Below are 27229 nucleotides of genomic sequence, written 5' to 3'. Positions count from 1 at the left end.
ACACACACACCCGTGTCGTTCAGCGCTGTTAAACAGGGGTGTGTTTGCTCTGCGACGACATTGGCTCGCGGCTTGTCAACGTCCGTGTCACGTGGTGCCGCAGGGGCGGCCATGTTTCCGAAACACAAACAACAAGAGGAGCAGCGATTGGGAGCTAGCAGACACAAACTGATACGCAGCAGCAGCGACCGTTGGAGGCGAAGGGGAAAGAATAATAAATAAAGACACAGAGCACGACTTTCTTAAAAGCGGTTTTTCTGTCTGATGAATACGTTTACAGTGTTTAAAGAGACCAATGCATACTGATATCTTAGCTGTAGACGTGCCGAGACGAGCAGTCTGGTAGCTACAAACAGAAGGTAAGCCAGCCATGTTGCAGCTTTTTTTGTGCTAACCAGCTAGGCTAAGGCTAGCTAACCTCCACCGCTGCAGCCTCAAAAAAAACCCTGCTGGAATGTTTCAACCGCGCGGACAGAAATGGCGGATATCATGTTGCGTTTGCGTCTCGTTTTCTTTGCTCGTTGAGATTTTTTTTTTCAGTTTGCACGCGCGTGGCTAGAGCGCGCGAAGCGGGGCGGAGGTGGTCGTCCTCAGATTTGCGAAGCAGGCCGGGAGAGTCCGAGCCCAACACTCCGCCCCCCTCCCCCTCCGCCATCATATCTGCTGTTATTTGAACTTACGAGCCAGAGGCCTGAACCAGCAGCCGTGTATGCTAGCCTGTTAGCCAGTTTCACTCTTTTGAAAACCGAATTACGTCAATTTCCCGAAACCATTTGCGTGTTTGATTCCTAAGTGTTAAATTGGGGCATTTTGTTGTTCCATAAGTGATGAAATGTGTACTTTGAGTTTACGGCGGCTCACAGAAGCTCCTCGAGCCGTATTTACGTTAGCCACCGCGAGTTTAGCATTTTTTATAACGAGTGTGTGGCAGCTAAAAGTTAGTCTGTGTATCTACCGAAACCAGTACCCAACCAGGTACGTGTGCTTGTAAAAGAATAGATGCGTTCTTATACAGTTTTTATAGCTTCAAATGGCAAATAACCCGCCGTGTCCCTCCTCAAACATTTCCTAGAAGTTGACTAAAAATGTATTTTGAGGATTATACACCATCGCAGCACCATTTTGAGTAGAGACTGTGAAGATGTTTCGTAAATGTGGATGCATCTGTGCTTCATAACTGCATGATTGTAGTTAGGTGTACTCTTTTTAGCCTGAATTGATCTCAGCTTGGTCAAACATTGAATCCATTTCCCTCTTTACCCTCTAATTCTTCTGGAAATCTGTTCAGGAAAAGCAAAATATTGTTGCTAAAACTACTTCCAGTGCTTGATTGTAAGATTCTGCCTTTTTGTATGCGTTACATGTCTGTTTTTATGGTTAGATTGGCTATTTTAGTCAGAAAAAAAACATGTAAATTTGTATTGGAATGAATCTGTAGAGCGTAAGCAGTCTTTCTTCTAAATGTATATAAATCTTTTGCATTAATTTCTGGCATAAGCAAACTGCGATTTACTGAGTGTGTTTATAGAAAAAAAAGTTTGACTTTTCCTTTTTTTTTTTTTTTGCTTAAATGAAGCAAGCTGAACATCTTTATTCTAAAGGCATAACCTCATCTACTTCCTAAATGTATTCAGTGTTGCTCAATGTTATTTATGACGCACTGCTGGTTGCAAAAACATCAGGAAAAATGTTGCTTTAGTTTAGAGCTGACACGATAATGGCCTCAGCTTGCTGAATCTTGGAGAAAGCGATTATTCAGAGATTTCTACCATGTACTTTGAATTGATTACCCCCCCCAGCTTTAATATCACACTCGGACTGCAATGTTGTTGTGGAAGCATCAGCCAGAACGGCCATAGGCCTCCTGTAAATGAGATTGATAAGTTAGTTGTATGATAAACTCACAGATCAATTTCAATTTAAAATGTGAGCGCTGACTCACCCAAACAAAAGGTTAACTTTCACACTGCACTTTTGAGAACAATTGAAAGGCTTGAGGCAAAACTTCCGAGAAAACAATTGTAAATTTTTGTCAATTTGTGGTCGATTCTGGCAGAAATGAACACTGACCACTAAACAAAAACATTGGAGAAACTGTCCGTCTTCCTATATTTGAGTTCTTTTACATCATCACTTAACCACAATCTCTGAGCTAATCAAAACGACTTCTGCAATCAGGGTTAGGGTTAAAAAATACAGAAAAAAATCATTTTTTCTGTATTTTAAAAAACTATATTTACCCCTGTTGCTCTTTTTGTACCAGTCTGTATTTATATCCACCATATGAACATCTATTTGTGGTTTGCGGTATCTAAGTGTGTCAGTGGAGCCAGAACTTCACATTTACAGCCTCTGTTCAGTGTTTTTAGAGCTGTTCTGGCCGCTCATTTTAGGGGGTTAAAATGGCTCTGAATGAATTGTATTCATGTATATGCAAAAAGAAAAAGGGATAGAACTGATGGAGGAAAAAAATCACTAAACAAAATATTTTTGTGCTGCTTCCTTTAAAAAAAAAGTTTTTTTGCACTTTGAGCTCATATCTTTAAATAAATCACCCTGACAATATAAAGCTTTGTGATAACCTCACCTTTTATTGCTATAAACCATGAAGTTACTGTAAGTTTGTAAACAGTTACAGTTCTGTTGAATGTAAGTAAACTTTACAGCTGCATGGTCTTACTTAAAAGGGACTCAAACTTTTCTGCAGCCAATATCTTCATTATTAAACATGCGCAATATTTATAAAATGTATAGTGAAGTAAGACATTTTCTCCCCCTCCCAAGAATCAAGTTACCTTTAGTGGATTCATGGTAGCATGCTTTGATGGTGGAAGGAACAATAAAAGTTAGATGCCATAAAAGAAGAAGCAGCAGGCGCACAAACTGCAACAAAAATGGAAAGTACAAAAATAAAACTAAACTACTACATCTAGCATTAAAAAAAAAAGGTGATTTGTTGTAAATATGCAAATATTTTAGAATCCAAAAAAAGAAAGTCGGCGAAAATTGCAATAAATGGTTCCCTTAAATGTGCTAAAACAATCTTATGGCAGGTTGAAGTATTTAACACATCAAACAATGCCTTTCTGCATTTGACCAATCGGATGGACTCTTTTACATCATTGACCAATCAGATGGGGCCCTTTGATGTTAGATGCCGACCTCCTATGTAGACCAGGGTCATTTGGAGTGTAATTTAATTTATGATAAATCTTATTTAAATAAAACTGTAGCATCGAAATGGAAATGATTTATTTAGTTGTTTTGCTATTTGTTTATGTATCGCAAGTTGTATCGTCATCGCAATATTGATCACTAATCTCTGTGAGAGCGTAAAAAAGAGGGAAAAGTGTTCATGTCTGTCTGACAAAAGTGGATACGTGTGTAGCGAGGAGTTTTATGGCCTTAAAACATCTATATTTGTGTTTTTTAAAGTTGACCAATTTGTGGGTTTTGTCTATGGTAGGTTATTTTTAGAATGTAACTCCTACGATAAACGAAGGACTGAAAAATACTGAAAACCTCCTCCTAGAAACTTCCTAGAAGTACAAATAGAATTAAGAGTTTTGACATTTGTTAAAAAATAACAATATTAACTCAGTTTGTAAAATCCCTTTTAAAAGTAAAGAGAAATTATATATATATATATATATATATATATATATATATATATATATAATATATATATTATATATATATATATATAATATATATATAATATATATATTATATATATATATATATATTGCAATACAATACAATGGAGGTACTGACCACTTAGGGTAATCCGGAGGCTTTTAAAAACTAGATTAAAAGTCTCATCCTGTTTGTTGCTCATTGGTTGATGATTGGAGTTCAATGTCTACTTCGGGCTTCAGCTTCCACATTTAGAGGTGTTGGAACGCCATCTTCACGGTGCCCTAACCTGACTTAGCTGTATTCACTAAAAATGATTAGTACGGAAACTTGGTGCCAACTGGTACCGGTACCAATGTATATGGTAACGTTAATCACCTATTTAGTCAACATGATGTAAACTGTATGAATCTGTCTGAAGGTGATGGCGTGTTGGGACAAATACGGCACACTTGTAAACTTCATTGAATAAAGGAATCCTTTAGTCTTCAGAGGAGGCCTTAAAGGCCAAGAGTAGGATAGTTTGGACTGGTTTCCAACCTATGGGGTTATATAAGAATAGGTGTGAGTGGGTGGAGCTTCATTGAACCAAGCAAAAGTTTTGCTGTACATGGTGTAAAATTCCAATTCAGCTACCTTATGGATAACAGTGGCGTGCACAACGCTCCGAGAAAAGACCGTTGTCACGGCGATGAGCGGAGAAATGCGCGTTTACTTCAGCATGTGCGAAACGGAGACGCAGCGCTGTCAGAAGGAAATTTAGCATCCATGACACATTCACGCTCTCCTTCACCCTGTGATGCTGCTTTAATGTTTTTATTTTATTTTATTTTAATTTGCACTGGTATTTAGTTGTGAAGCACCGGTTCGAGCAACGTAACTGTTTCAAAAGTACCAGTTCTTCTCCGGATAAAATCTAAACAGAACCCGTCCCTATTCACCACAACTCCGCTGTTTTCGAGAGAAAGACCTGGGTGTTTAAAACAAACCCATTGCTTTACTCAAAGAGGACCGAGCTTGTGTAAGCAGCAGCGGCGATTCATTTGGTTGCCTGGATGTTTTGGTTTCCATGACACTTTCTGGAAGTATCTCCAAGCATCTGCACAACTTAAGGAGCAGCTGTTTTAAGAGCCGCACCAAAAAAAAGGCTTCCTACGTGGAGGGAAAAAGTCTCCTGTGAGCTGCAAAAACACTGAAGCATCACATTTAGATCCACAAGAAATTTTGGTGTTTTTTTTGTATTTAGTAAAGGAACACCGCTGTGAAGTTCTGTCTGCTCGCTGGGCTGTAACGCATTGATTTGATCCGTCTGGGACTTTTCAGTTTGACGGTTTGCAGTAAAAACCTCAGATTCCCTTAAATGTCCTCTTTGGTTGACCGCCTAAACCAAAACAAAGCCAAAGGAGTTTGTTTAAAGAGCCACTTCGATCATCTTAAGATCTATTTAAATAGCGTTCCCAGTGGTCTTTTAATTATAATTATGCCGACTTAATCTCAAAAACCCGTTTTGTTTTCTTGGACATAGTTTCCTGCAAAGCGGCAGGAGTTTTTACTAAATTATTGTTGGTGCCGAGCAACCCTGCCCCTCTGCCTGTCACCCATAGCTGAGAGCTCTCTGTTTACAGGCTGGTTTACAGTCCTTTGAAGGTTCAAGCTGTTGACTGAGGTGACTCTGGTGAAATTCCCCCATTAAAATGTCAAAAATTTGCGCTCTTTATAAGCATTCTCCAAGCAGTTTCTTTGAAAGCAGAAGAGAAGCAGGATTTAGTATTTATTTCACTACTTCTTTGTCGCTGTTGACATCTATGATTTTTCCCCCAACCTGTTTTGCTGTGACTGCTTATCTACGACACAACTTCCAAACTTTTGAGGAGGAGCCCCTGAAGAAGCACAGCTGTTTGAGTGCATTTATGTGTAACACCGTCAAAGAGGTGTTTAATTTTTTATCGGGAATGGTTTCTTTAGCACAGCGTCAGTCACCTGAAACTTACCTGCTGAAGATGATAAAAATACCTTTTTTATACAAAAAAAAAAATTAAATGGCGCAAAAATAAATCATAAATGGTAAGAACAATAAAGTATTCTAATTGTAAACTCAAATTAAAACACGTTGAGAAAACAAGGATGCAATGGGGCGGGGGGGGGGGGGCGGTGTTACGTTCTTGCATCGCTTGCATATCTCAAATCACGTAAAGGAAGCCTAATAAGTATGGCTAATTTAACGCAAACGTTAGCCTTTTAACTAGCTAAACAGGACAAAATGCTTGTAATTGGCGAGTGGTAATTTTTGCCGGGTGCTAGCTACTTTTGTTGCCCGTGCTAAACCCTGTATTTTGCGTACTATAGAATGCACCAGTTTATAAGGCGCACCGTGAAAAGGTATTTTTTTTTTTTTTGTTTTTTTTTTTACCTATGTCATTGTAAGGCGCACTGAACAACAAGAGTCAGAGATACGTCAGACTAACTGAATTCACAGTGACTCTAAAACTTGTCTGTAACACGCTACACGTTAGCGCGTTCATAATACCTGTAACCCTAAGCCCTAACTAATAAAAAAACAAGAAAATGCTGGACTATGTAGTGTCCTGGATTTGATATGAGCTTTTTTGCGCCGACCATTTATCAGTTAAGTGTCTTGTGCAGATAAAAATGTTAATGGTTTACTAAAAAATACATTCAAAAAAATTTTTTTTTGCAAAATTTGTTCTGACGCAATGCATTGTGGTCTGTATTTGACAATCTAGTGAGCATCGATACACACTGGTTTTTCGCAGAGACTTCTGGGAAATTTCTAGGGCACTCGATTTTGGAATTGCAGATTAGGACAGCACTGCAAAATGGTGAACGCACTGTATAGTGAGTAGGGAAGGAATTAGGACACAACCTGATATAGCTAAAACAAACGTTAATGCGGCTATGCTAACTCTCTACCTTGTTTGTAGCACACACAAAACAGACTGATACCCCTAAAACAAACGTCACTATGACTTTGCTAACTCGCAACTTTATTAGTAATGGTTAAAAAGAAATCAGTTCGACACCACAACGCATTAGCCGTCTTTGCGTGTTCACAATAACACCCGACCTTGTTTGTAGCACGCAAAGAACAGACTGATGTCGCTAAAACACACTCTACTGTCACTATGCTAACTCCCGATCTTGTTAGTAATGGTTAAACAAAAAAACCCCAAAAAACATTGACACCACTACACATTAGCCGTGTTAGCAGACTCACAATTACACCCAACCTTGTTTGCAACACGTTAGAAAACAAACTCGCACTTTGGACGCCCTGTCCCTCTCAAACTTTTTTCAGTATCGGTAAACACAGCCAGAATTAATCCATTTTTAAGACACTCCGAATTATAAGATACACCGTGGTTTTTAAAGGAAGGCTTTAGGGGTGGGAAACACAGTACGAGTCCTCTGTCATCAGAAAAATGCAACAGGAATGTGGTTAAACGCCCTTTTCATTGGAATGCGTCTTTAAAAGTGAACTTTAAAAAGTTGTGTCTTTCTTCCTAAAAGGTTTCCTTTTTCCCGCAGTGGTGCAAAGGGAGGAGGACCGGACTGAACGGAGTTACCTGGAGGTTCTCCATCCATCTACATATCAGCAGGAGTGGGAGAGGAGGACTTTGGGCGGGGGAACGAGGCAGAGCGGAGGAGCGAGTCGCGTCTGCTTTTGGCAGCTGTTTCAGCAGCCGCTCGGCTGTTGTTGTTTGTTTTTTGTTTTGTTCCAGCGTCGCTTTTTCTGTTTGTATTTTTAATGTGACACTGCTGTAAGACAAATAGAACAAAATCATTATTTCAAGAGTATTTTAGGTGTTTTTTTTTTTTCCTTTTTTCAATCGTTGATTTCCAGAGATTTTTTGTTTTGTTTTTGTTTCTTTTGTTCTATTTTAAATTCTTTTTGTGGCTGTGAGAAGGAGCTTCCATTCGGCTACAGCTAGCATAGCTGGGAGCCCTTCCTTAACCGCGTTAGGTTCCGATAACCTGGGATTCCTCAAGCACCTGAAACTGGCAGCTATTCTCTTTGTATCGGTGTGTTTGGGGAGCTCTGTGACCACAGCTTAAGCACCACTCAGCCTTTCTAGTCACCTAAGCCTAACTAAAGCCAGCCAGCTCTAGCCCGGTCCAGCCCAGTCCAGCCTGCTCCGATTATCTGGACAGGGTAAGAAGGGTCACTTCAGCCCCTCCTGACGCAGGAAGCGTCCACGCAGAAGCTGAACGCCGTGTCGTTGTTTCCACAGATACTCAGTTCTCATTGGACGGGAGGAATATGACTGCTGAGACTCTTAACTTCGGCCCAGAATGGTGAGCCCTCCCTTTTTTCTCTCCTGTTGTCACCAACGTCTGCTTCACCTGACCCAGAATTCCCATTTCTTCCGTTCTTTTTAAATATTTTTTTCCGGGTTTTCACTGATGATTAGTTCACTGCTCGTCCCTGAGTGACGTGAAACCACTTCCTGTTCATTTATTCTAATGTTCAGCGTGAAACGAGTTGCCATTTTGCTGCGATTATGGTTTAAATTAGTTCATATGTTACCAACACAGGTTTTCAGGCGCTCTTAAATGCATTATTGGAACACAAATACAAGTTTGTCAGAGGCTTTGGTTTAAAAAAGAAAATGTATTAAAAATCAATACAGGAGACAAATTGCTCTTTTTGTAGATTACACCAATTTTTTATCCAAATGTTTATTTGTGTAAAATCTTTTTGTCAACAACAGTTTTGATTTTTGCGGCTACATTTCACGGTTGTGTGATTAGAAATGTTATCTCAATGTCTGTAAGCGTGGAAATAGTAATAAATCCAGATTTTATTCAGACGCCTTTCATGGCGCTCGAGGTTAAGGTTGACTCAAAAAAATTGAGTTTGAAGCCTTGATTTAAATCGTCGACCATATGAGAACCGGACTGGGTGGCCCCTCCCCCATGGCGTTCCAAACTGGAAGTACCCGTTGGCTCCAAGAAGCCAAAATCCCCAAAACTCCCACTTGTAATTCTATGAAATCCAAAACGAGTGGCCTTTGAACGAAGTACAGTCAGGTTGAACTTTGACCAATCAGGGACTCGGGTTTGGCAGTGATGTACGGGGGGCATCCCTTTTTTTTAATTTTATTCATGGAAGTACCAGTTGCTTAGAAATGGATCATCAATGAGAAATGAAGAATTTCCATTTGTGTCCGCAGCTCCCCGCTGCTAGAACGTTCATCTGTTCCACTTGACCTTTGGCTCCTCCCCTTCTCCTTCTGAGGGGGCTCTTGAAACCGTTGCTCCCTGAAAGATGTTGAAGAGCATCCAGAACCCACGTTCTGCAGCCGTTTTCTCAGTTTAAGGCCATCATAACGGTCAGATGCAGCGGTTGGCTTCAAGCTAAGCAGCTAACCATGTGACCAGCAAATCCCTGCAGCGGTCTAAATGCCAGCCGCAGTAAAGCTGAACGCCTCACTGAAGCCGCTTTTTGCACTTCCTCTTTCAAAGACTCAGAATGGAAGGTGTTGCTGCAGCATCGTCTCCCTCTGCTTTTTTTTTTCTTCGGTGGATGTTTGCACAGCCATTATCGGGGGCGTTGGCTCCACTCTGGTAGCTGCTGGCCTCTGACGGCTCTGTGCATTCTTGGTCGTCCGCCAGCCTCGCCGAATATTTCCCTCTTTTTTTTTCCACATCTGCAGCTGCTTTCCTGTCTCTGTTGTCACAGAGCGAGCGAGCGCACGCCAGAGCGGGCGCGTTTACGAGCGCCGGCATCAGAAAGAAGGGAGCGAGCGTCTGTTTGGTGGAAGCAGATTTACAGAGATGTGGAGTTGTGTAGACGCGTGAGCCAAACGTCAACGTTGGAAGCACAGAAGCGTTTCTGGGCCGCATATGGTTTTGATGTGGGGCCGAGAATCAATGACACACTTTGTGCGGCTTCGTGAAAGGAGCCATTGTTGGCGGTCGGGCTTCACGACCTGCACCGACTTTTTAAAATGAAATCTTGACATTGAGAAGCTGGAGACTCTATCAAAGTCTGACAAACCTTCAGTTTCTGAGCTGGATTCTGTTTTTTTATTGTTTTTTTTTGTTAAAATGTCGTAGGTAACCCGATATGCACTTTCAGGATAGCCTCCAAGAAAACCCGATGCTTGCTCTAAATGTCCTGCTTTCCTCTCCCAGGCTCCGTGCACTGTCCAGTGGGGGGAGTGTGACGTCTCCCCCCCCTTCCCCCGCCATGCCAAAGTACAAGCTGGCCGAGTACCGCTACGGCCGAGAGGAGATGTTAGCACTTTATGTCAAAGACGACAAGGTGAGCCGAGAAACAAAACCCCAATTATTTCGGCCCTTTTCCTTTGGTTTCTTGAAGCTGCGTCGTGGATTTAAACGACGATTCCTGGATAAACGAGAACCTTCAACTTGTTATAACAAACGACTAGCTACAACAAAAAAATCTCCTGTTAGGACTTGGTGGAGATAAAGATGAAAAGAACGTTTGGATGCATGACTGTTTATTGTTATTTTTAGACGATTGTCGTCTCCATCTTAGCAGGAAAGGACAGCTGTGATATATGTGTATGTATATGAGATAGGTGTGTGGGGGTCAAAAATAAGATATTTTTTTCGTTTATTTCATTCAACCTTTATTTAACCAGGAAGGTCCCTTTCAGAGTAAGAGTCGTGGCCAAGAGGCAGCAATTTCAAAACAAAACCGATAACAATAAAATTAAATTACATCACATGAAATTTCTAGTTTTTTTTTTTTTTTTCAACAAGCCCCCAGTGGCTGCTTGGTGTACTGCCCCTTGGCTTTTTTTAAGGGGCTTCAATACGGAAGTTAAATAATTGACGTTTGTGCAAATGGAGATGAACTATTAAGACACTTTTTCTGCCCAAAAGTAAATTTCTAACTGAGCTACCGACTCAGTTAAAAGCTGCATAATCATAACGTGAAACACCGCTGGAAATAACTCTACAATAGAAAAAAAAAAAGAACTAGCGGATACTAGGGTTGTGCCGTTTATACTGGATGAGTCATCATTTGGGAAATAAAATAAGTGGAGTAATAAAAGTAAATAACGAATAATAATTATATAATAAAATAGTAGTAATAAAATTAAATTCTGCAAAAGTCGTCAACTCCCAACTTAAGGGGCATCGCCCAACCGTATGGCTGAAACACAAAGATCATGATAACTGTTTAAAAAAAAAATTTTTTTTGTGGTTGTTTCTTTTAGAGGCTTTTAACTTGAAAGGTTAACCGCAGCTCCTGGTTTTCTCAGGTCCCAGAGGACATGCAGGATAAGGAGTTTGCTGCTATTCTGCAGAATGACCCCATGCAGCCGCTGGCACTGGTGCCTCTCACGGAGGAAGAGCAGGTTGGCATCACTTTTTTTTTTTTTTTTACTGCCTTTCGTTTGCAGTAAACAGCCGCTCGGTTCTGCAGAAAGCTGCCCCGCTGGATGTTTCCTCGCATTTCTCACATTCCTTCCTCCGCTCTGTGCAGAGGAACTTCTCCATGTCTGTGAACAGTGTGGCGGTGCTGAGGCTCATGGGAAAAGGTGTGGGAGGGGCCTCCCCCGCTGGAGTGGCCCGTGGACGAGGGGCCACACGGGGCGGACGAGGTAAAAGAGAAACCTGCCAGAAAATAATCAAATACAACAACCGAGGCTTTTAATCTGAAAGGTCATTGGGTTTCTTAGAAAAAAAACAACAACAAAAACATGCTTTTATTCTTTTGAAAGTCAGTCTAGGGATTCAAAAAACTGTCTTTTTTTCCATCTAAATCAGGGTTCTGCAACATTTTGTGCTCCAAATTTTTTTCTTTTCAGCCAAAGTTTCTCAAATTGAGGAAAGTGACCTCCTTAACCCTCTAAATGTGAAAATAAAAGCTCCCCGTCCGTGTTTCCGGACAGGTCGAGGTCGTGGAGAAGGTGGATTCTACCAAAGAAGTATTGAAGAAACGGAGGTGGGCTTCAGTCGCGGCGTCCGTGAGATTCACCGCAGTCAAAGCTGGGACGACCGGTAAGACGACGGCGCCCTCAGACTTTCTTGTGCCGCTCACAGTCCTCCTTTGTCGTTCAGTCCGTCTTTCCGTAAACTCGTCCTTTGTGTTTCTGTTTTCTACGTTTAACTTCCTGTCCGCCTCCCGCCTCCCGCTCTTTCCTCAGAGGGAACGCTCGGTTTGAGAAGCCTCTGCGACGAGAGGCGGGGCGTCCCGGCTTTGAGGAAGCTGGAGGTCCCGGGGCTCCGGGGAGGAAGGACTACACCAGAGCCGACAGCGATAACTGGCGCACCCTCCGGGAAGAACAGGAGGAAGAAGAGGGGGAGCCGGGCACCAACTGGAGGCACGGCGTGCCCCGCAGGGACGGTACGACCAGACCATATCTGACATTAATGCGTGTTTCTGTGCTACTAAAAACCGCCACGATCAGAAATGCACGAATATTCACAGAAATTCAGTAAATTACCAAAGGTTTGAGTCCGGGTAAACGATCTTTGAGCTGAGGGAGTTCCATGTCCTCCTCAGATGGCGGTCCGCGCTCAGCAGGCTGGCGGGACCACAGCGGCCCGGGTGAAGGTCGCAGGAGGAAGTTCGACTTCGACTTCCGGGACTCCGACGGTCACGTTGCTGGGCGCCGGCGAGCGGGCAGCGAGGGACTCGAGGACGACAGGGACGGTCTGCCCGAGTGGTGTACGGAGGACGCGGAGGAGGACGGAGAGATGGGCACCTTTGACTCCTCGGGGGCTTTTATGTCCATTAAGGTATTAACGATGCGCGCTCCGGTGAAAACGTCGTTTTTAACAGGTTCTTGTGGTTTCCTTCTGATGATGGATGAAGAAAATTGAACTGAAATTTGCATTTCTAAGTATTTATTCATTGCAATTGTTGTGAACCAGGAGCAGACGAAAAAATGAGGTTTGGAAATGATCGTAGTTGCGACGTAGAAATTACGCTGGGCGGGGCAGCCGCTCCATTCTGTACATGCTGATGATCTATGCTTGTTTTTGTCCAGATAAAGTTTGTTTTAAAGAAGCCAGCGCCTTGATTTAGAACATTTAAGATGTGTGACCGGAACTTCTTCTTCAGGCGTGCATCATCAGCGTAGATTATGACTTTTTAAAACAAACCCAGCAGTAGAGGTAAAATCTTAAGCCTGACCCCCCGGATTTTTTAGGCCCGATCTTACCTCTACCCAGCAGCCAATCGGAATCAAGAATTCACCCGGGGCCATGGCGTAAATCCGCCTTGCGATTGTAACGTCAACATTTAAGGTAACCATTTATCGCAATTGCTGATGGCTGATTTTGCGATAAATTTGCGACTTACTGTGCAGGCTTAGTTTGGAGGTGTAAGTCGGCGGGAGAGCTTGTAAACAGAGAGCTCTCATCAACGAAGAGGGGAAGGAGGGTGGGCTTGGTCCTTGCCCACAGCTGTGAATTTTCATTGCAGTTCTACAGAAACGGTCCTAGAAAACGGCGGAGGGTTTTTTGATTTTGACAAAAAGAATCCTGGCTGAACGGAAACGTGCTTCAAATTGATTAAAAGAAGGTCTTCAGTGGCGTAAAGGCTTCCGTCTTCGGTGTTTTTTTATGCGAAGCATCGTTTAGAATCACCTGTGTGGATTTGTTTACTCAACAGAAAGGCGGTAAGGAGACAATCCTGGAGGACGAGTTTGAGTTTAAGGGCATCGAAGAGGAGGAGGAGGAGGAAGAGGAGGAGATTTTGCCAGAGGCAGAGAAGAACAACACAGAAGGAGAGAAAGACAAAGGTAAATATTCTTCTCCGATCGTTGGCAGCATGTTTAAACGCAGACGTTTGATCTCAGACTGTGGTTCCTCTCACAGCGGTTCCTCAGTTTTCCCTCCCGGAGAGTAAAGATGTCTCATCCGCCTTGGTGGACGACAAGGCAAAGCCGGTTGCCGTCTCCTCCTCCTCCTCCTCTTCCTCTCTCCCGACTCACTGCGCTCCTCCGTCTCTGGAGCCTCAGCCGGTGGCTCAGGTGGTGGAAAACACTCAGCTGAGCATCAGCCACTCTATCAAGAGCAACAGCACACCTCATGAGGGTAAGTTCCCAGCATTCTTTGCTCCTTTGTTTTGAAAAACTAGCTATTTAGCCTGGTAGAAGCGGCAAACAATGTAAGCTATCGAAGACGTGTCGTGATGTTTCAGGGCTTTTGGAAATTAAACCGGAAAACGTTTTGCATTACATTTTAAATCTTTACGATGCTTCTGTGGGTCTGTGCAACCTCCGTTTAACTTTTTATGCCATTCCGTCAAATACAGAAGCGGAGGAAAGTAGCTTTGCGCTGATATGCAACAGTTTAGTTTGTGCACACTGGACTAATAATGTCACTATACTAAAGTGTTGCATATCAGCGCAAATGTGCTTTTCTAAGCTTTAGAATCCATTAGAATGACATCATCATCAAAAAATCATTTTTACTGTTAAGTGTTGTTGCTGCCCTTCATGAAGAAGCAACAACAAATTCCAGAGACACCGTTCTGTCTGTGAAAAGTAAACTGCATCCACTGCAGTCTGGTGTTAACGGCTTAGGGAACTGAAAACAACCGTTTGTTTTGTTTTTCGACCGCTCTTTAGCGTTTACTCTTTAACCCTTTTAAAACCCGACAGCTAATTTGTTGTATCAGATTGAAACAGGAGGAAGCGAGTCGATAAAGCCGGGAAGCAAAGACATTCTTTGAACTACCGTGTTTAGAAAAATAGCAAATCGTTGTTGTTTTAACATTAAGACCTCAGGAATGCTTGATGATGAGAGGTTTTATGTCCACTTACATCATCAGGTTAGCAGTAGAAGTCATCTTGTGTCGCTTGCGTTTCAGACTTGGCTCCCATTGGGATCTCCAAGCCCCAGCTGAGTCCTGGCTCCTCCTCGCCCTCCTCCTCCTCGTCGTCCTCTGGTCTGCGTCCTCCAGCTCCCTCCTCCTCCTCCTCCTCCTCCTCTGCTGCTGCTGCTCCTCTCCTTCCTCCTTCAGGAGGAGACGCTGAGGACGATGACGGCATGAAACACCTGCAGCAGGTACACACTGGCAGTCGGCGGAACGGCTGTTTGTGCTGACTCATCGCTTCTGTAGCTTCAGAATTTTGACCTTTTTCGGGGGTTTTTTTGGTCGAAACCGATGCGATGAAAGTGGTTTGTTTTCAAAGCAAAACTTCCCGATGATTGTGTTGCTGTGCGCTACGTTTGCGTAGGAGGCGGAGAAGATGGTGGCGTCGCTGCAGGACACCTCTTTGGAGGAGGAATGCTTCACCCAGGCGCTGCAGCAGCAGGAGAGCAGGAACACGGCGGCCGCTCTTCCGCTGAGTCACGAGGCGGCCATGAAGTGGTTCTACAAAGACCCGCAGGGGGAAATCCAGGGTACGCTCAATCATTAGCACACATGCTCACACGCACGCCTGCACCGCGCCGCAGCTAACGCCCCCACCTCCAAACCAGGTCCCTTCACCACGGTGGAGATGTGCGAGTGGTTCCAGGCCGGCTACTTCACCATGAGCCTGCTGGTGAAGCGGGGCTGCGACGAGGGCTTTCAGCCTTTGGGGGACGTCATAAAGATGTGGGGCCGCGTGCCCTTCGCCCCCGGGCCCTCCCCGCCTCCCCTGCTGGTGAGACAGCTCCCACCAACGCAGCGCCCGCAGCCCAACCGGGGGCCCGCCGGGACTGTGAGTCACAGCTCAGCCAACCTGGAGGGTTTCTGAGGGGAGGGGGGAGGGGAGGGGGTGTTTGTTTAATAAAATAAAAGTCTTAAAGCTAATATTTGTTATTGAGAAAACTATAAATGCCTTTTTAAAATGCTAAAACATGCTGGTTTTTGTGCAAATTCTGCAGAATGCTTGGTTACAAAATGTTAATTTTTGGATGTTTGTCCCCCAAATTTTAGGGCAACCTGGACCAGGAGCGCCTGAAGAAGCAACAGGAGATAGCAGCAGCAGCTATTTATCAGCAGCTCCAACAACAGCAGCAACTTTTCCAGCTCATTAACAGGTGGGGGGGACACCCCGGCCTGTTTACACAGAAAACCAGATCACAAAACCCGCACCAGCGCCTTTGTAGAGTCTGCCATCGAATTGATTTCAGAAACTTTTATTTTGAAGAGCTCTGGTCCACGACGAGAGCTCTAGCGTTGCTTTGTTCTGCGTTAACTCCGGCGTTCATGCCGGTTCATTCAACACCCCGCAAAAAGATGAAAACAAAATATTCGTACACGATTTTTCAGGAACAAATCGCAAATATCAGAATACTTGGATACTCTTTACAGCCCTAGCTTGTACTATACTACATTTATATAGATTTGCAATACCCCCCTTTTATTGGTGGGGGCAGATGACAAATATCAGATTATTAGGATAGCCGTTGCAATCCTAACTTTTACTACACTACTATATTTATAAAGATCGTGAATATGCGATCTCAGATGGAGCAAATATCTGTACTCGACTTTTCCAGAACCGATTGCAAATTGTCGAGTATATGGATACCTGTTACAGTCCTCACTTTGACTGCACACTACTATATTTAAAAAAATCGCAAATCTACAATCAGGGACGTCACAAATATTCAAACTCCATTTTTTTTAAATAGATCACGTAAACTGGATTATTAGGATACTCGTTACTGTCCTGACAAAACTCTACTATGCCTAAAAAAATCGTAAATCTGCGCTCTTGGACGTCAAAAATATTTATACTCTATTTTTACAGAAGAGATCATGTACACTGGATTATTAGGATACTCGTTGCAGTTCTAACTTTAAATGAAAATTGCCAAAAAAAACGCAAATCTGCGATCTCAGAGGTCACAAATATTTGCACTTAATTATTTAGGAACCGATTGCAAATGTTCGGATACTCGTTTACAGCCCTGTGCTAATTGTTGGATTAAAAGGGGCTGCTAATCTGAAACCTCATCAGATTAAGTCTGACTTTTATGTTGAAAGCCTGATAATTGGAGGTTTTTACATGTAAACTAGTTTGGTGTTAAGAGTAGACTTTTTTTAACTTTTTGTGTTGTCCAGGTGCAGTGAGCAGGGTTTGATGCCTTCGATGAACAGGTCGATGTCTGTGCCAGATACAGGGTCCATGTGGGACATGCATACCTCAGCTTCACAGCCGTCAGGTCGGTTTTGCCTGCCGTCGCTTCGTCTTCAGAGGTTCAATTCAAGCTAAAGAGCCTTTTTCTCCCTGATCTTGGTCTTGCAGGCGGTGAAGCCAGTCTTTGGGACATAACAATGAATTCTTCAACTCAGGGTCCAACTCTGGAACATCTTCAGAAGGTAGTTTAGCTGAAACAGCAGAAACTTTTCTTTGAGTGACTGCAGCTCCCTGCTCCTCCAGGAGACGGGGCAAAGGGAGCCTACATTTCACCCCACTGGTCGTTTGATTTTGATTTGATGTGCTCCTTTCAAGCTCCAGGAGAGGCGAGACGCCGAACTCAGGGCAAAGCGTGAGGAGGAGGAGCAGCGCAAGAGAAGGGAGGAGAAAAGGAGGCAACAGGAGGAGCAGAAACGAAGGGAGGAAGAGGAGCTCTTCCGGCGCAAGGTGAGACGAAGCTGGGGAGTTTATTGATCTGTGTGTCCAGTAGGCGGTCCGTTTGACGCGCGTTTCCTCTGTCCAGCGGCAGCAGGAGCTGATCATGAAGCTGCTGCAGCAGGCGCCCCAGCAGACGGGGGCGGGAAGCTCCAACTGGAGCGGGGGCTCGTCCGGCCTGTCGAAGCCCGGGAAGCCGTCGGCGCTGGCCCTGCTGGAGATGCAGCAGGAGGCGGAGCGGCTCCTGAAGCAGCAGCGCGTTCAGCAGCAGCGAGAGCGGGTGAGTCTCGGAGAAAAAAAACGCTGCCGCGGGCCGCTCGCACGCTCACGCCCCTTTCTGCCCGCAGCACTCGGGCCTGTCCATGGGGAGCTCCTCCATGGGGGGGCAGTGGGCAGACGGCGTGGGCATGTGGGGGGCGCTGGAGTCCAAAAGCGGCAGCGGCGGCTCGTCGAGCAGCATGGGCTTGTGGGACGAGGCCTTGAAGAACCAGGCCAGTCTGCGCGGAAACAGCAACAACCTGGGCCTGAAGAACAGCCGCAGCAGCCCCTCCCTGAAGTAGGTGGCGGGCCGGAATGGCGGGTTCGAATCCCGTCGCTTGGTGTTGTAACCTGTGGCGTCTCCTTCAGCGAGCAGTACATGATGCGCCGGAAGAGGACGGAGGAGGAGGAGAAGCTGCTGAAGCTGCTGCAGGGCATGAAGCCTCAGGACGGCTTCACCACCTGGTGTGAGCAGATGCTGCACGCTCTCAACAGCTCCGCCAACAACTCCTCCTGCTCCCTGGACGGTAGGCCGCTCAGCTTCCGCCCGGAAGTGACCCCCCTCCGTCTTCCCATGGCTAATCAGCCCTCTGCTGTGTCTTTGCACAGTCGCCACCATCGTGGCGTACCTGAAAGAGGTGGAGTCTCCCTATGCAGTGCTGGATTTCATCCGGTCTTACCTTGGGGACACCGTGGAAGCCAAAGAGTTTGCCAAACAGTTTCTGGAGCGCCGTGCCAAACAGAAAGCCAACCAACAGAGGCAGCAGCAGCAGCAGGTCGGTGTCGGCGCCGCCACAAGACACGACCGGGCGTCCAGAGAACACGCCACGGCCCTCCTGAAAGCAGATCAGAAGAATACACAGATGAATATTTTAGAAAAATCTTAAAATTAAAGCAGGAAAAATTATGAATCAAAACTTTATGAGAATAAATTCGTTAAATTTAAAAAAAAAAAATTATGAAAAAGTCCAAATTTAACAAGAAGAGTCATTAAATAACAGAAAATTATGAGGGAAAAGTCATAAAATTATGAAAATAGTCATAAAAATTCTACTAAAAATGTCTAATGTTTACAAGAATAGTTGTAAAACTCTGAGAATAATGTCGTAAAATTAAAGAGAAATTAAAATTAAAAATTTTATTTATATATATATATATATATATATATATATAAATAAATAAAATTTTTGCGAGAATAGCCATGAAATGATGTAAAAGTTGTAAATTCAAAAGAAAAAGTGAAAATGGGTCAAGATTTACAATAGTTGTAAGATTATCATCAAAAATTAAAATTTTGTTTAAAACAGTCATAAAATCTGAAAAGAATTGGGAAATTCTGAAAAAAGTCCAAATTTAACAGTAAAAAATTCTGAGACAAACAGCAAATTCATGAAAAATTGGTCAAAATATTACACTAAAGTCAAAATTATAAGAAAGTGGTAAAATGATGAAAAAGTCAATTTTATTCGACTAAAGTCGTAACATTTTCAGAGAAAAGTTCAACCCATAATTTACAAATGTGTTGAAACATGTCTAAAGATACATTTTTCTCTCAAAAAGCTCGACTATTTCAGTTTTTTGCTCACAGTTTAATGCCTTTATTCTGGTTTTTAACTCTTTTTTTTTCTTTTCAGAAACGGAGAATAAAGTGCAAATAATGTAGAAAATGTGTTAAACGGCTCCTTTTCTTCTCTTTGGTTTCCAGTTGTCGAAGGACGTGGGAGGACTGAACATGAACTTCCCTCTGCAGGTGAACTCCCACACACGTTCAGTGGTCCGCGGGCCGGTACCGGTACTTTGATTATTTGTTTCTTTTTTTAAAACTGAAGAACGTTTTATTTTGAAAAACCACCGGATTCTCTTCACCCGATCCATCTGTTTTGACGCGACACGTGACTTGAAGCTGTTGCCCAGACCGCTAAATCTAAAACCCCAAAGCTAAGAAGCAAACAAAATGTATTTGGATAGTTTTTTTCTTTTTTTGGTTTTATTTTGCTTTATTTATCTGTCACACCTTAAAAGTCGGTCACAAGAGGCGCTCAGCTGCAAAATCCGTGTGTTTCGACCAAAAAAAGTTGCCGACCTGCTGAAGATGTTTGTGATCTGAGGAAACGTGTGGAAGGGAGTAGGGTCGGGCGATGTCCCCTAAATTGGCCGTTGACGATGTTTGCTGTCAACCATCGGGATGGACGATGATATCGTGGGGGGGGTGTGTGTGTTAAATTTGTCGTTGTCATAATTGCTATTCGTTATTTTACTTTATTACTTTATTTTATTCCCCAACTAATGACTCATCCGCGATGATCCAATATAAACTGAGGGAAGTGACTTTAACAAAAAAAGTAACAAACAAAATAGACAAGAAGTGGTCCGCTCCCGCACTTCACTAGTGAAGTGGACCGGCGGAGCGCGGACTTACAGCTTTGTGTTTGATGGGGGGGTGCTTTGTTACATGAGCGCTATGTGTGGGAGATTTAAGACTGCGATCCGTCCCGCAGCCACTGACATGTCAATATATATAGCAGCTCGGCAACATTGTTTTGTATTGAATTGTTACATTCAATAAAGTTTGAAAAAAAAATAGCCGCTCGGCGGAAATTATATCCGCTTCCGGTTTTTCAAACCCTACTGCGCATGTGCGAATGATTTATTCCGACCGAAAGTGTGACCCATGTGAACATTTGTTATATTCTGAAAACATTTTTCTGGAACCATGTACACGTTTGGATTCTAATCCGACCATTGATCCCATCAAGATATTTTGCACATGTAACTGCGGATTATGGTGTCGACTCGCAACGTGGCGGGGGCGTGGCATCACGATGGTGTCTCTCCATCGGGATGTCAGTCACCCATCACCATCGTCCATCGGCACAACCCTAGAAGGGAGATTAATGGTGAACGAGGCAGGAAGCTGTTAAGAAACCTAAAAACAGAAAATGTTCCTGTGACGACAACAAATACACAATAAATCAGGAACAATGCAAAAACAAAATATGAAGAATCTTTTGGCTCTGAAGGACGGTTGAGTTCTCCATGTGAGAAACGAATTTAATCTAAAAAATGTTGAAGTATTTGCAAATTAGAAACTACTTCTACAAATCACCAATCTTCCTTCACTAATTCCTCGTCAAAAAAACAAAAACGGGTACAAACGTTTTATTTATATGTATTTATTTTTTTAAACTAAATTTTCAGAAACAAAACAGAAAATCCAGTTCAGACCGGCCCATGAAATGTTGTCGAGACTGTTTCTTGCCCTGACGGCGTGTTCTGCCCCGTAGGACTCGATGCGAGGTATGAACCCGAGCACCCTGCAGTCCATGTTCCAGGCCAACCACATGGGGAAGGCTGGTCTCTATGACAACCAGGGAGGAAAGATGAAGAAGAAGCCGCCCATGATGCTGCACTCTGACCCCAGCATCTTAGGTATGTGAGCGGACCGGACGCCTCCTTTCCTGAGGGAAATGTTGGATTTCATGTTCAATTTTTGGACGTTAAGGCAAATGGACTCGTTTTAAATCTGAGCTCCCCAAAAAAGAAAAAAACTTGCAGTAGTTCTAGCAAAAACTAGCAAACGTATTCGGAAAGTTTGTTTACACAGCGAGGAAACGGAAGACTTCAAACAACATAAGTCTGCAGTAAAAAGACAAAACCAGAAGTCTTTTACTTTGCATATGGATCTATTGCAGCAGCCTTCCCGCAGACCATAATAATAATGCATTATGTGATCACTGTTACCATGGATTTGGACTAACGTTATAATCATATTTAGAAAACCAGTTTCCATACAAACCAGTTTCCATACAAGACGCCTTTTTTGACGCCTTTTTAGTTACAAAAGTTGTCTTTTCTGTTGTTCAAGTATATAAAATAAAAGTAGGTGGAGCCTGCTGGCTCCAACCTTCAACACAGTTGACCTTCAAGTGGTGGGGGCGTGTTCTTCCTTATAAGCTAAGTCCTGACGGTTGCTATGGAAACGTTGGCTCAGACCGACTCGGGAGCCAAGCTGAATTGTCCTCCTTTTGTCGCTCGGTCCAGTCCTCACGTACAGTCGATGGTTCGGTTCCGGGTTAAGAGGGAGATGCTGAAAACGTTGGACCGAATATGAGAACTTGTGTCATCTTGTGGGGGTGGGAGTGGGGTCATCTGGACACAAGATGACACAAGAGGTGGAAGTTCACAGTGTGTACTTTCAAACTGAATCTTTCTTTGTTTCACTCACCCTCTCGTTTTGCTCCCCCCTCCCTCCCTCTCGTCCCCCCCCCTCCACAGGGTACTCATTCCCCAACACGAGTGAGTGTCTGAGCCTGAACGAGATGGAGATGGTGGAGGATTACTGATGTGAAGCAGCGCAGCAGCAATAGCTACCTGAGGCCTTTTCTGTCTTTTAATCAGACAAACCTGATAACGAATGTGCACTGCTGGGGGTGGGGGTGGGTGGGAGGGAGGGGGGTGAGCACGAGGGGGGAGGGGGGCCCCTCCCTACCCTACGGGTGGAGGAAAAGGGGGCTCCCTGCTGCACCCCGTTGATCACTATAGCAGGGGAGAGGGGCGACGGGCGGATACCTCCGGCACTCAAAAAAAAAACGTTTTAAGCACCTTATACTGAACTAAATGCACTTTACTGAGATGGGATTTGAACAGTTTTGCGTGGGTCGGGTGGAGGTGGGCGGGGCCACGGGCGGAGAGCAAAAAAACGGTGGGGGTTTGTTTGTTTTGTTCACAGTCAGGGGGACCTTTTAGTTTGAAAACCAGAGAGCAAATCCTTTTCTCGAAAGACAAACACTGTTGATATTTCTCTTTTTTGGAGCTTTTTTTTTTTTTTTTTTACATTTATATAAAACTAAAGCTATTGAAAAATGGATTCTAAAAAAAAAAAACTTGAAGATTTGCACTTGCCTAAAAAAAAAAACGACAAAAAGATTAAAAAAAAGGGGTTAGCTGTAGAAGTATTTTTGTGAATGAGTGAGTAAAATAACATCTGCACATGTTTTGTTTTTTTCCGCTTATGAGGATGTATAAGACATAAGAGGCCATTTTGTTTTTTGTTTGTTTGTATGTTTCCCTTTCCAAACAGGGATCGGTTCTGACTGAAACGAGAGAGGGGGGCGGGGCTTTTGCACAAACATCCTTTCTCTCTCTCTCTCTCTCTCCACTTCTTTCAAAAAAAAAAAGAAAGAAAAAAAAAAAAGAAAAGACGGACGGCATTTTGTAAATGTTAGCCTTGTTCTCATCGTAACCGCCACTCGTAGTGTTTCTTTTTTTTTTAAACGGGTGAGACGAGGCCCCGCCCCTTACCCCGCGCTTGGGGGCGGGGTCACTTCCTGCTCGTAAACAGACTCCAGGTACTCATCCAGCAGACGTGTTTTGGTGTGAATGCACATTTGTGCCTAAGAACTCTGATCGCGTGCATGGCCATCGAGACATTAACTCTTTCTGAGTGTGTGTGTGTTTGTGTGTGTGCTCAGCACATTGTGTGTCAGTTCAAAGGGGGGGGGTCCATTTGAAGGTTTCTTTATTTTTCCTTGTGAATGAAAAGTTTCTGACTACGGGGGGAAAAAAAAAAGAGAAATTACAGCATCCTGGTGTGCGAATGCACACAACGGAAGCATATTGTGTTACTTATTCGTTGTTGCAATTTGATAATGACGACTTTTTTTTTTTTTTTAATTGATGAGAAATATATATGAATATATACATTATATACAAAGTTTAAAAGTATTTGGACTAAGATGATGAGCACTTGGGGCTGCTATTTTTTCGTGTGTTTAAATTTTTTTTTTCTTAATTTTTTTTTTGCCATGTGAAGTGTGTACTTTTTTTTGTTTTGTTTTCGTTTTTCTTAAAATGTTGAATGTATTCCAAAAAAAAAAAAACCCGAAAAAAAAGACAAGAAATCCATGCTGATAACTGATTTTTTTTTTCCTTCGGAAGATTTCAAAAGTGGAAATATACACAAAAAGTTTCAAAGATGAAGAAGAAAAAAAAAAAAACTCAGAATGGAAACTATTGAACACACTGCCTCTACAATCCTGGTTGTAGTGATGAAGAACTTCAAGTAAAAGACTCTTTCTATTCCATACTGGAGCTTTGGTTGTTTACAAGCCACATGGATAGCTGTCGGTGCAGTTTTTGGTTGTTTTTGTTCCCACATCAAGACGGGTGGGGTTTGCAAGTGCGCTTCTGCCATACGGACACTGAGCGGTGTGGTTTTTTTTTTTTTAAGGTTTTTTTTTTTTTTTTTTCCATCCACGGACAAGCGGCAGGCGTCACAACGCTCTGGACTTGACAGTCCGTGCGAGCGCACAGAACGGCGACTGAGCACGCTCACACCTGCCCTCACCAACTCACCTATGCACTTTGGTTCATTCAAGCTGTGAGGTACCTTTTTATTTTTGTTTTTTGGGGAGACGGGAGCACATCGCAAACAGGAGGATCGCTACGATATTCCCGAACTGAAAGGAGATTCTCCCACCTCCTGTATATATTTTTGTATCTCGGAGTAGAAAAGAAAAAGATGGAAAAAAAAAACATTTGGAATGGATGAAGAAGAATTCATGACAATACGGGGTGAATGTTCCTCACCAAAAAAAACCCAATCTTTTTGATATAGTTTTAGGGGGACTTGCTGTGAGTTTCCTTTTTTTTTTTTTGGTTTGCCAGTAATCTTTGGAAAAAAAAAAAAAAAAAGCAAAGAAAACATGGAGCACGGAAGGGAAACCCACGTGGGCCGTGGCTCCGGTACGGACTCTCGGAACAAACCAAGCAGAGCCTTTGATTGACGGTGGAGGGGCGGGGCGATGGGAGGAGTGGAGGACGACCGCATGGTGAGATCCTGCTCTCAGTTCCACGCTTTACACCATTGTTTTTGAAAAATACTTTATAATCCCCCCTGTTATGTTAAGGGTCAAATTGACCCGCTTTCACATTTAAAAATATATTAGAAAATAAGGATTTTTCCACTGGAAAATGTTTGTAAAATTGAGCAAAAATTAGTTTTATAAAAGCTTTAAATGTTTAAAGACTATAAAATAAGACAAATACGATTTAAACAAATAAAAAAAATTAAGATTCCACCAACTACTTACCATTAAAAGCCATTTTGAAAGTCTTTGGTTCATGTTTAAGTTGATGCCTCCAAAGAAATTCTGTCCCAAAAAATATTATCTTTTTTAGAAACAAATTGTCCTGTAAAACAAATTTCAACCCTCCTGTTGTGTTCTGGGTCAGGTTGACCCGTTTGGGGGAAAAGAAAAAAAAAGAATAAAACCTCTATAAAAATAAAATTCTAATATTCTACATTCAAGAAGATGAAAAACATTCTTCTCTAAAAGACTTTCTAGCCTTCTAGCTGTCTTCTGGGTCAAAGTGACCCGAATTAATAAATCTTTTTAAAGTACTTAACAGCCGAGGTGTCAAAGTGCTAATAATAATAGTTGATCACATAAAAAAAACTGCATAAAGTTTCTACAGAAGCCAAAAACATCCTGCAACAGTCAATAAATACATTAAAATTAGTTTAAAAAAAACAACCGACTGCAACCAACTACTGAGGGTTAAAACCATTTGAAAAAGTCTTAAATTGATCCCATTGACTGTATATGATAACTGGACTGAGTGACACCCCCCCCCTCCCCCTGGCATTCCAAACAGGAAGTGACCACTGGTTCCAAGAAGCCCAAATCCCAAATATAGAGATAATAGAGAAAATAAGCAGGTCCTCCTATTGGTCAGAACAACCATTCTTGCAATGATACCAAGTTCTTGGTAACCTTATGTTTTTTTGTAATTATTTTTTCTGGCAGTGAAAGTTTTTCAACTTATAAACTTGCCACTCGATTAAAAAGGTTTGATAGATTTTGTGTAGCTTGCTTTCAAGTGGAAGGGGTGTGGCCTTCTAATGAGCTCACTCCTGACTGGCGAAAGCGGTTGCCATAGGAACGATGACTCAGACCAATCACTGCTTATTGACGATGTCCCGCTCCAACATGGTGGTATCTATATAACGAATTAAAATTGCGACTGAATTCGGCTGCAACAGGAAGTGAACCATCTTTCTCTAGATGACATCACTCGGTCCAGTCCAGCCGACGGTTTGATGCAAACTGTTTGGTGCTTCATTACTGCTGGATTATCTCTTGACTTCTTCCTTTTTTTTTTTTTTGTTCCCTCCAGGAGGCCTTTGCTGCCCCCTGTAGGGGATTATCGATATTGCAGCCGGCCCACGCGGCGGTCAGAGAACCGGGCCTTTCGGACTCAAACCTCCAGACCTGTAACTGGACGGGTCGCCGGCACCATCCGCTGGAGTCTCCAGGTTTATCATTCCATCTGCGGAAGAGTTCAGGATTCGGCCGAACTCTCTCCAGCCTCCATTGGAGGAAAAAAAAAGAAGAAGATTGTGATGCACCTCAGTGTGGAACTACTAAGGTGTTCTGTCTTCGTTGGGAGGGGGGACACTGGAGGAACTCCTGCAGCCGTGGAGCCGGACGAACTGAAAGATTTTGTACAAAAAGAGAGAGGGGGGGGGGGGGGGGGGCATCAACCCACACACCAACCCAAAGGTTCACACTACGTGCACACGTTCAGCAGAAGTCACATGGGAGGAGGCTCGGTTGTAACGGGGAAATCACCCAGACGGCGACGCTCGTCACTATAAACGCTGAGCTCTGTAAATAATGGATGTTTTTTTTTTTTTTTCCTTCAGTGGGTTTTTTGTTTTATTACTCTGTTCAACATGCCTTAAATTGTATAGTTGAGTCCCGAATGACTAACTGAAGTTTTCTCTCAATGCTAAGTTTAAGTTGGAAACTATACTCGAGCTACAAAAAAAAAGAGAAAAAAAAAGAGGATTGTCATCTAACTACATGTGCATTTGATCAACTTTACTAGTACAGACTAGAGCTGCAAATGTTTTTGATCTAAACTCTGCTGGTGGTTGGCTTTTCTTTTCTTTTTTTTTTAATTAAAGGGTGAATTTGTTGGGGTTTCGCTGAAGGCTCAAAAAGGGCTGACGTCTGTCGCGTGTGGAGCTGAGCTGACCGGGGGTGGCATGCCCCCCCCCAAAAGAAAAAGATTATGCACAAGAAACCAGTCCGGCTTTCTCACTTATGAATCTGATTGTAAGGTTTTTAGTCAACAAATTGAGTTTTGATAAAGAAATATGCAGATTTTAAATAAAAATAATGTTCCTGTAAATAATTCTAAATCCTCAATTTTGTTTAGTTTCCAGTTGCTAATGGTCTAACGTTTAAATAATGAAATTCCACTCAAAATCCATTTGTGATTAGGCAAAAATGTTTGTTTTCTGGGCTGTACGTCGCTTTTACTGTACTGGAAACTTTTGAAGTCAGATGAAGTCAGCTTGTGGCGTTCGCAACCTCCTCGGTTAAACGAACTTCAGCGAGTGACTGCGCCCCAGTCAGCTCAGCTCCTCTGCTTAAGTATTTTAATATAAACAAGAAATAATTAAAATTGTTTCCGAGAACAACTGAAAGATTTGTAAATAGTTCTGCTCCTGTTTGTTTGAAGAACAAAACAAATACTAAATAAATAGTATTTAGCTGTGGAAACGTCTTGTTTGTCGGGCCTCGACGCTCAGTAAACGCAACACTTTCAGACAACTCGACGGAACTCTCGCGAGACATCACGACGTGAGCCATTGGGAAATTGATGGAACTCTCGCGAGATTTAACAGACATCACATGGAAGACCTGTCTTTGCCTCTCACCATGAGCGCGTGAGCTGAAAGTTTCCGCGCGAAAGAGTTGCAGTTTTCACCGCCTCTGTGTGAAACATCGAAACCGCCGAGAGGA

The 27229-nt window shown here is 43.0% G+C and overlaps 1 protein-coding gene across 3 annotated transcripts; it reads left to right on the top strand.

Annotated features, from left to right (window-relative positions):
• The first annotated feature begins 121 nt into the window (after positions 1-121).
• gigyf1a (GRB10 interacting GYF protein 1a) lies at positions 122-26986 on the top strand. Of its 3 annotated transcripts, none has more exons than XM_023948931.2 (26): positions 122-359; positions 7183-7807; positions 7887-7950; positions 9793-9922; positions 10893-10988; positions 11117-11234; positions 11526-11634; positions 11781-11980; positions 12140-12375; positions 13253-13382; positions 13459-13677; positions 14456-14652; positions 14826-14991; positions 15070-15236; positions 15512-15615; positions 16646-16746; positions 16830-16903; positions 17037-17168; positions 17245-17436; positions 17504-17712; positions 17784-17941; positions 18024-18190; positions 19120-19164; positions 20699-20843; positions 21690-24244; positions 25593-26986. In XM_023948931.2, the coding sequence occupies exons 3-25, from the start codon at positions 7916-7918 to the stop codon at positions 21755-21757; spliced, it is 3198 nt and encodes a 1065-aa protein (XP_023804699.1). In that variant the 5' UTR covers positions 122-359; positions 7183-7807; positions 7887-7915; the 3' UTR covers positions 21758-24244; positions 25593-26986. The 3 variants fall into 3 exon arrangements, with proteins under 3 accessions (XP_023804699.1, XP_023804697.1, XP_023804698.1); XM_023948929.2 differs by having other exon boundaries at positions 15070-15293; XM_023948930.2 differs by lacking the exon at positions 122-359 and adding an exon at positions 786-975 and having other exon boundaries at positions 15070-15293.
• Positions 26987-27229: the final 243 nt, after the last annotated feature.

This window comes from Oryzias latipes, chromosome 18 (genome assembly GCF_053564925.1).
Source record: "Oryzias latipes strain Hd-rR chromosome 18, Olatipes_Hd-rR_3.1".
Classification (NCBI taxonomy): Eukaryota; Metazoa; Chordata; class Actinopteri; order Beloniformes; family Adrianichthyidae; genus Oryzias; species Oryzias latipes.
Note: the sequence above shows the minus strand (reverse complement) of the source record. Positions and strands in the feature narration are given on the sequence as shown.

Bases quoted from the DNA above. Each gene is read 5' to 3' on its own strand.
- gigyf1a (XM_023948929.2), top strand. From the start codon at position 7,916: ATGACTGCTGAGACTCTTAACTTCGGCCCAGAATG. The intron at 17,169-17,244 runs GTGAGACGAAGC...TCCTCTGTCCAG, and splicing joins AGGAGCTCTTCCGGCGCAAG to CGGCAGCAGGAGCTGATCAT. The intron at 20,844-21,689 runs GTATGTGAGCGG...CCCCCTCCACAG, and splicing joins CTCTGACCCCAGCATCTTAG to GGTACTCATTCCCCAACACG.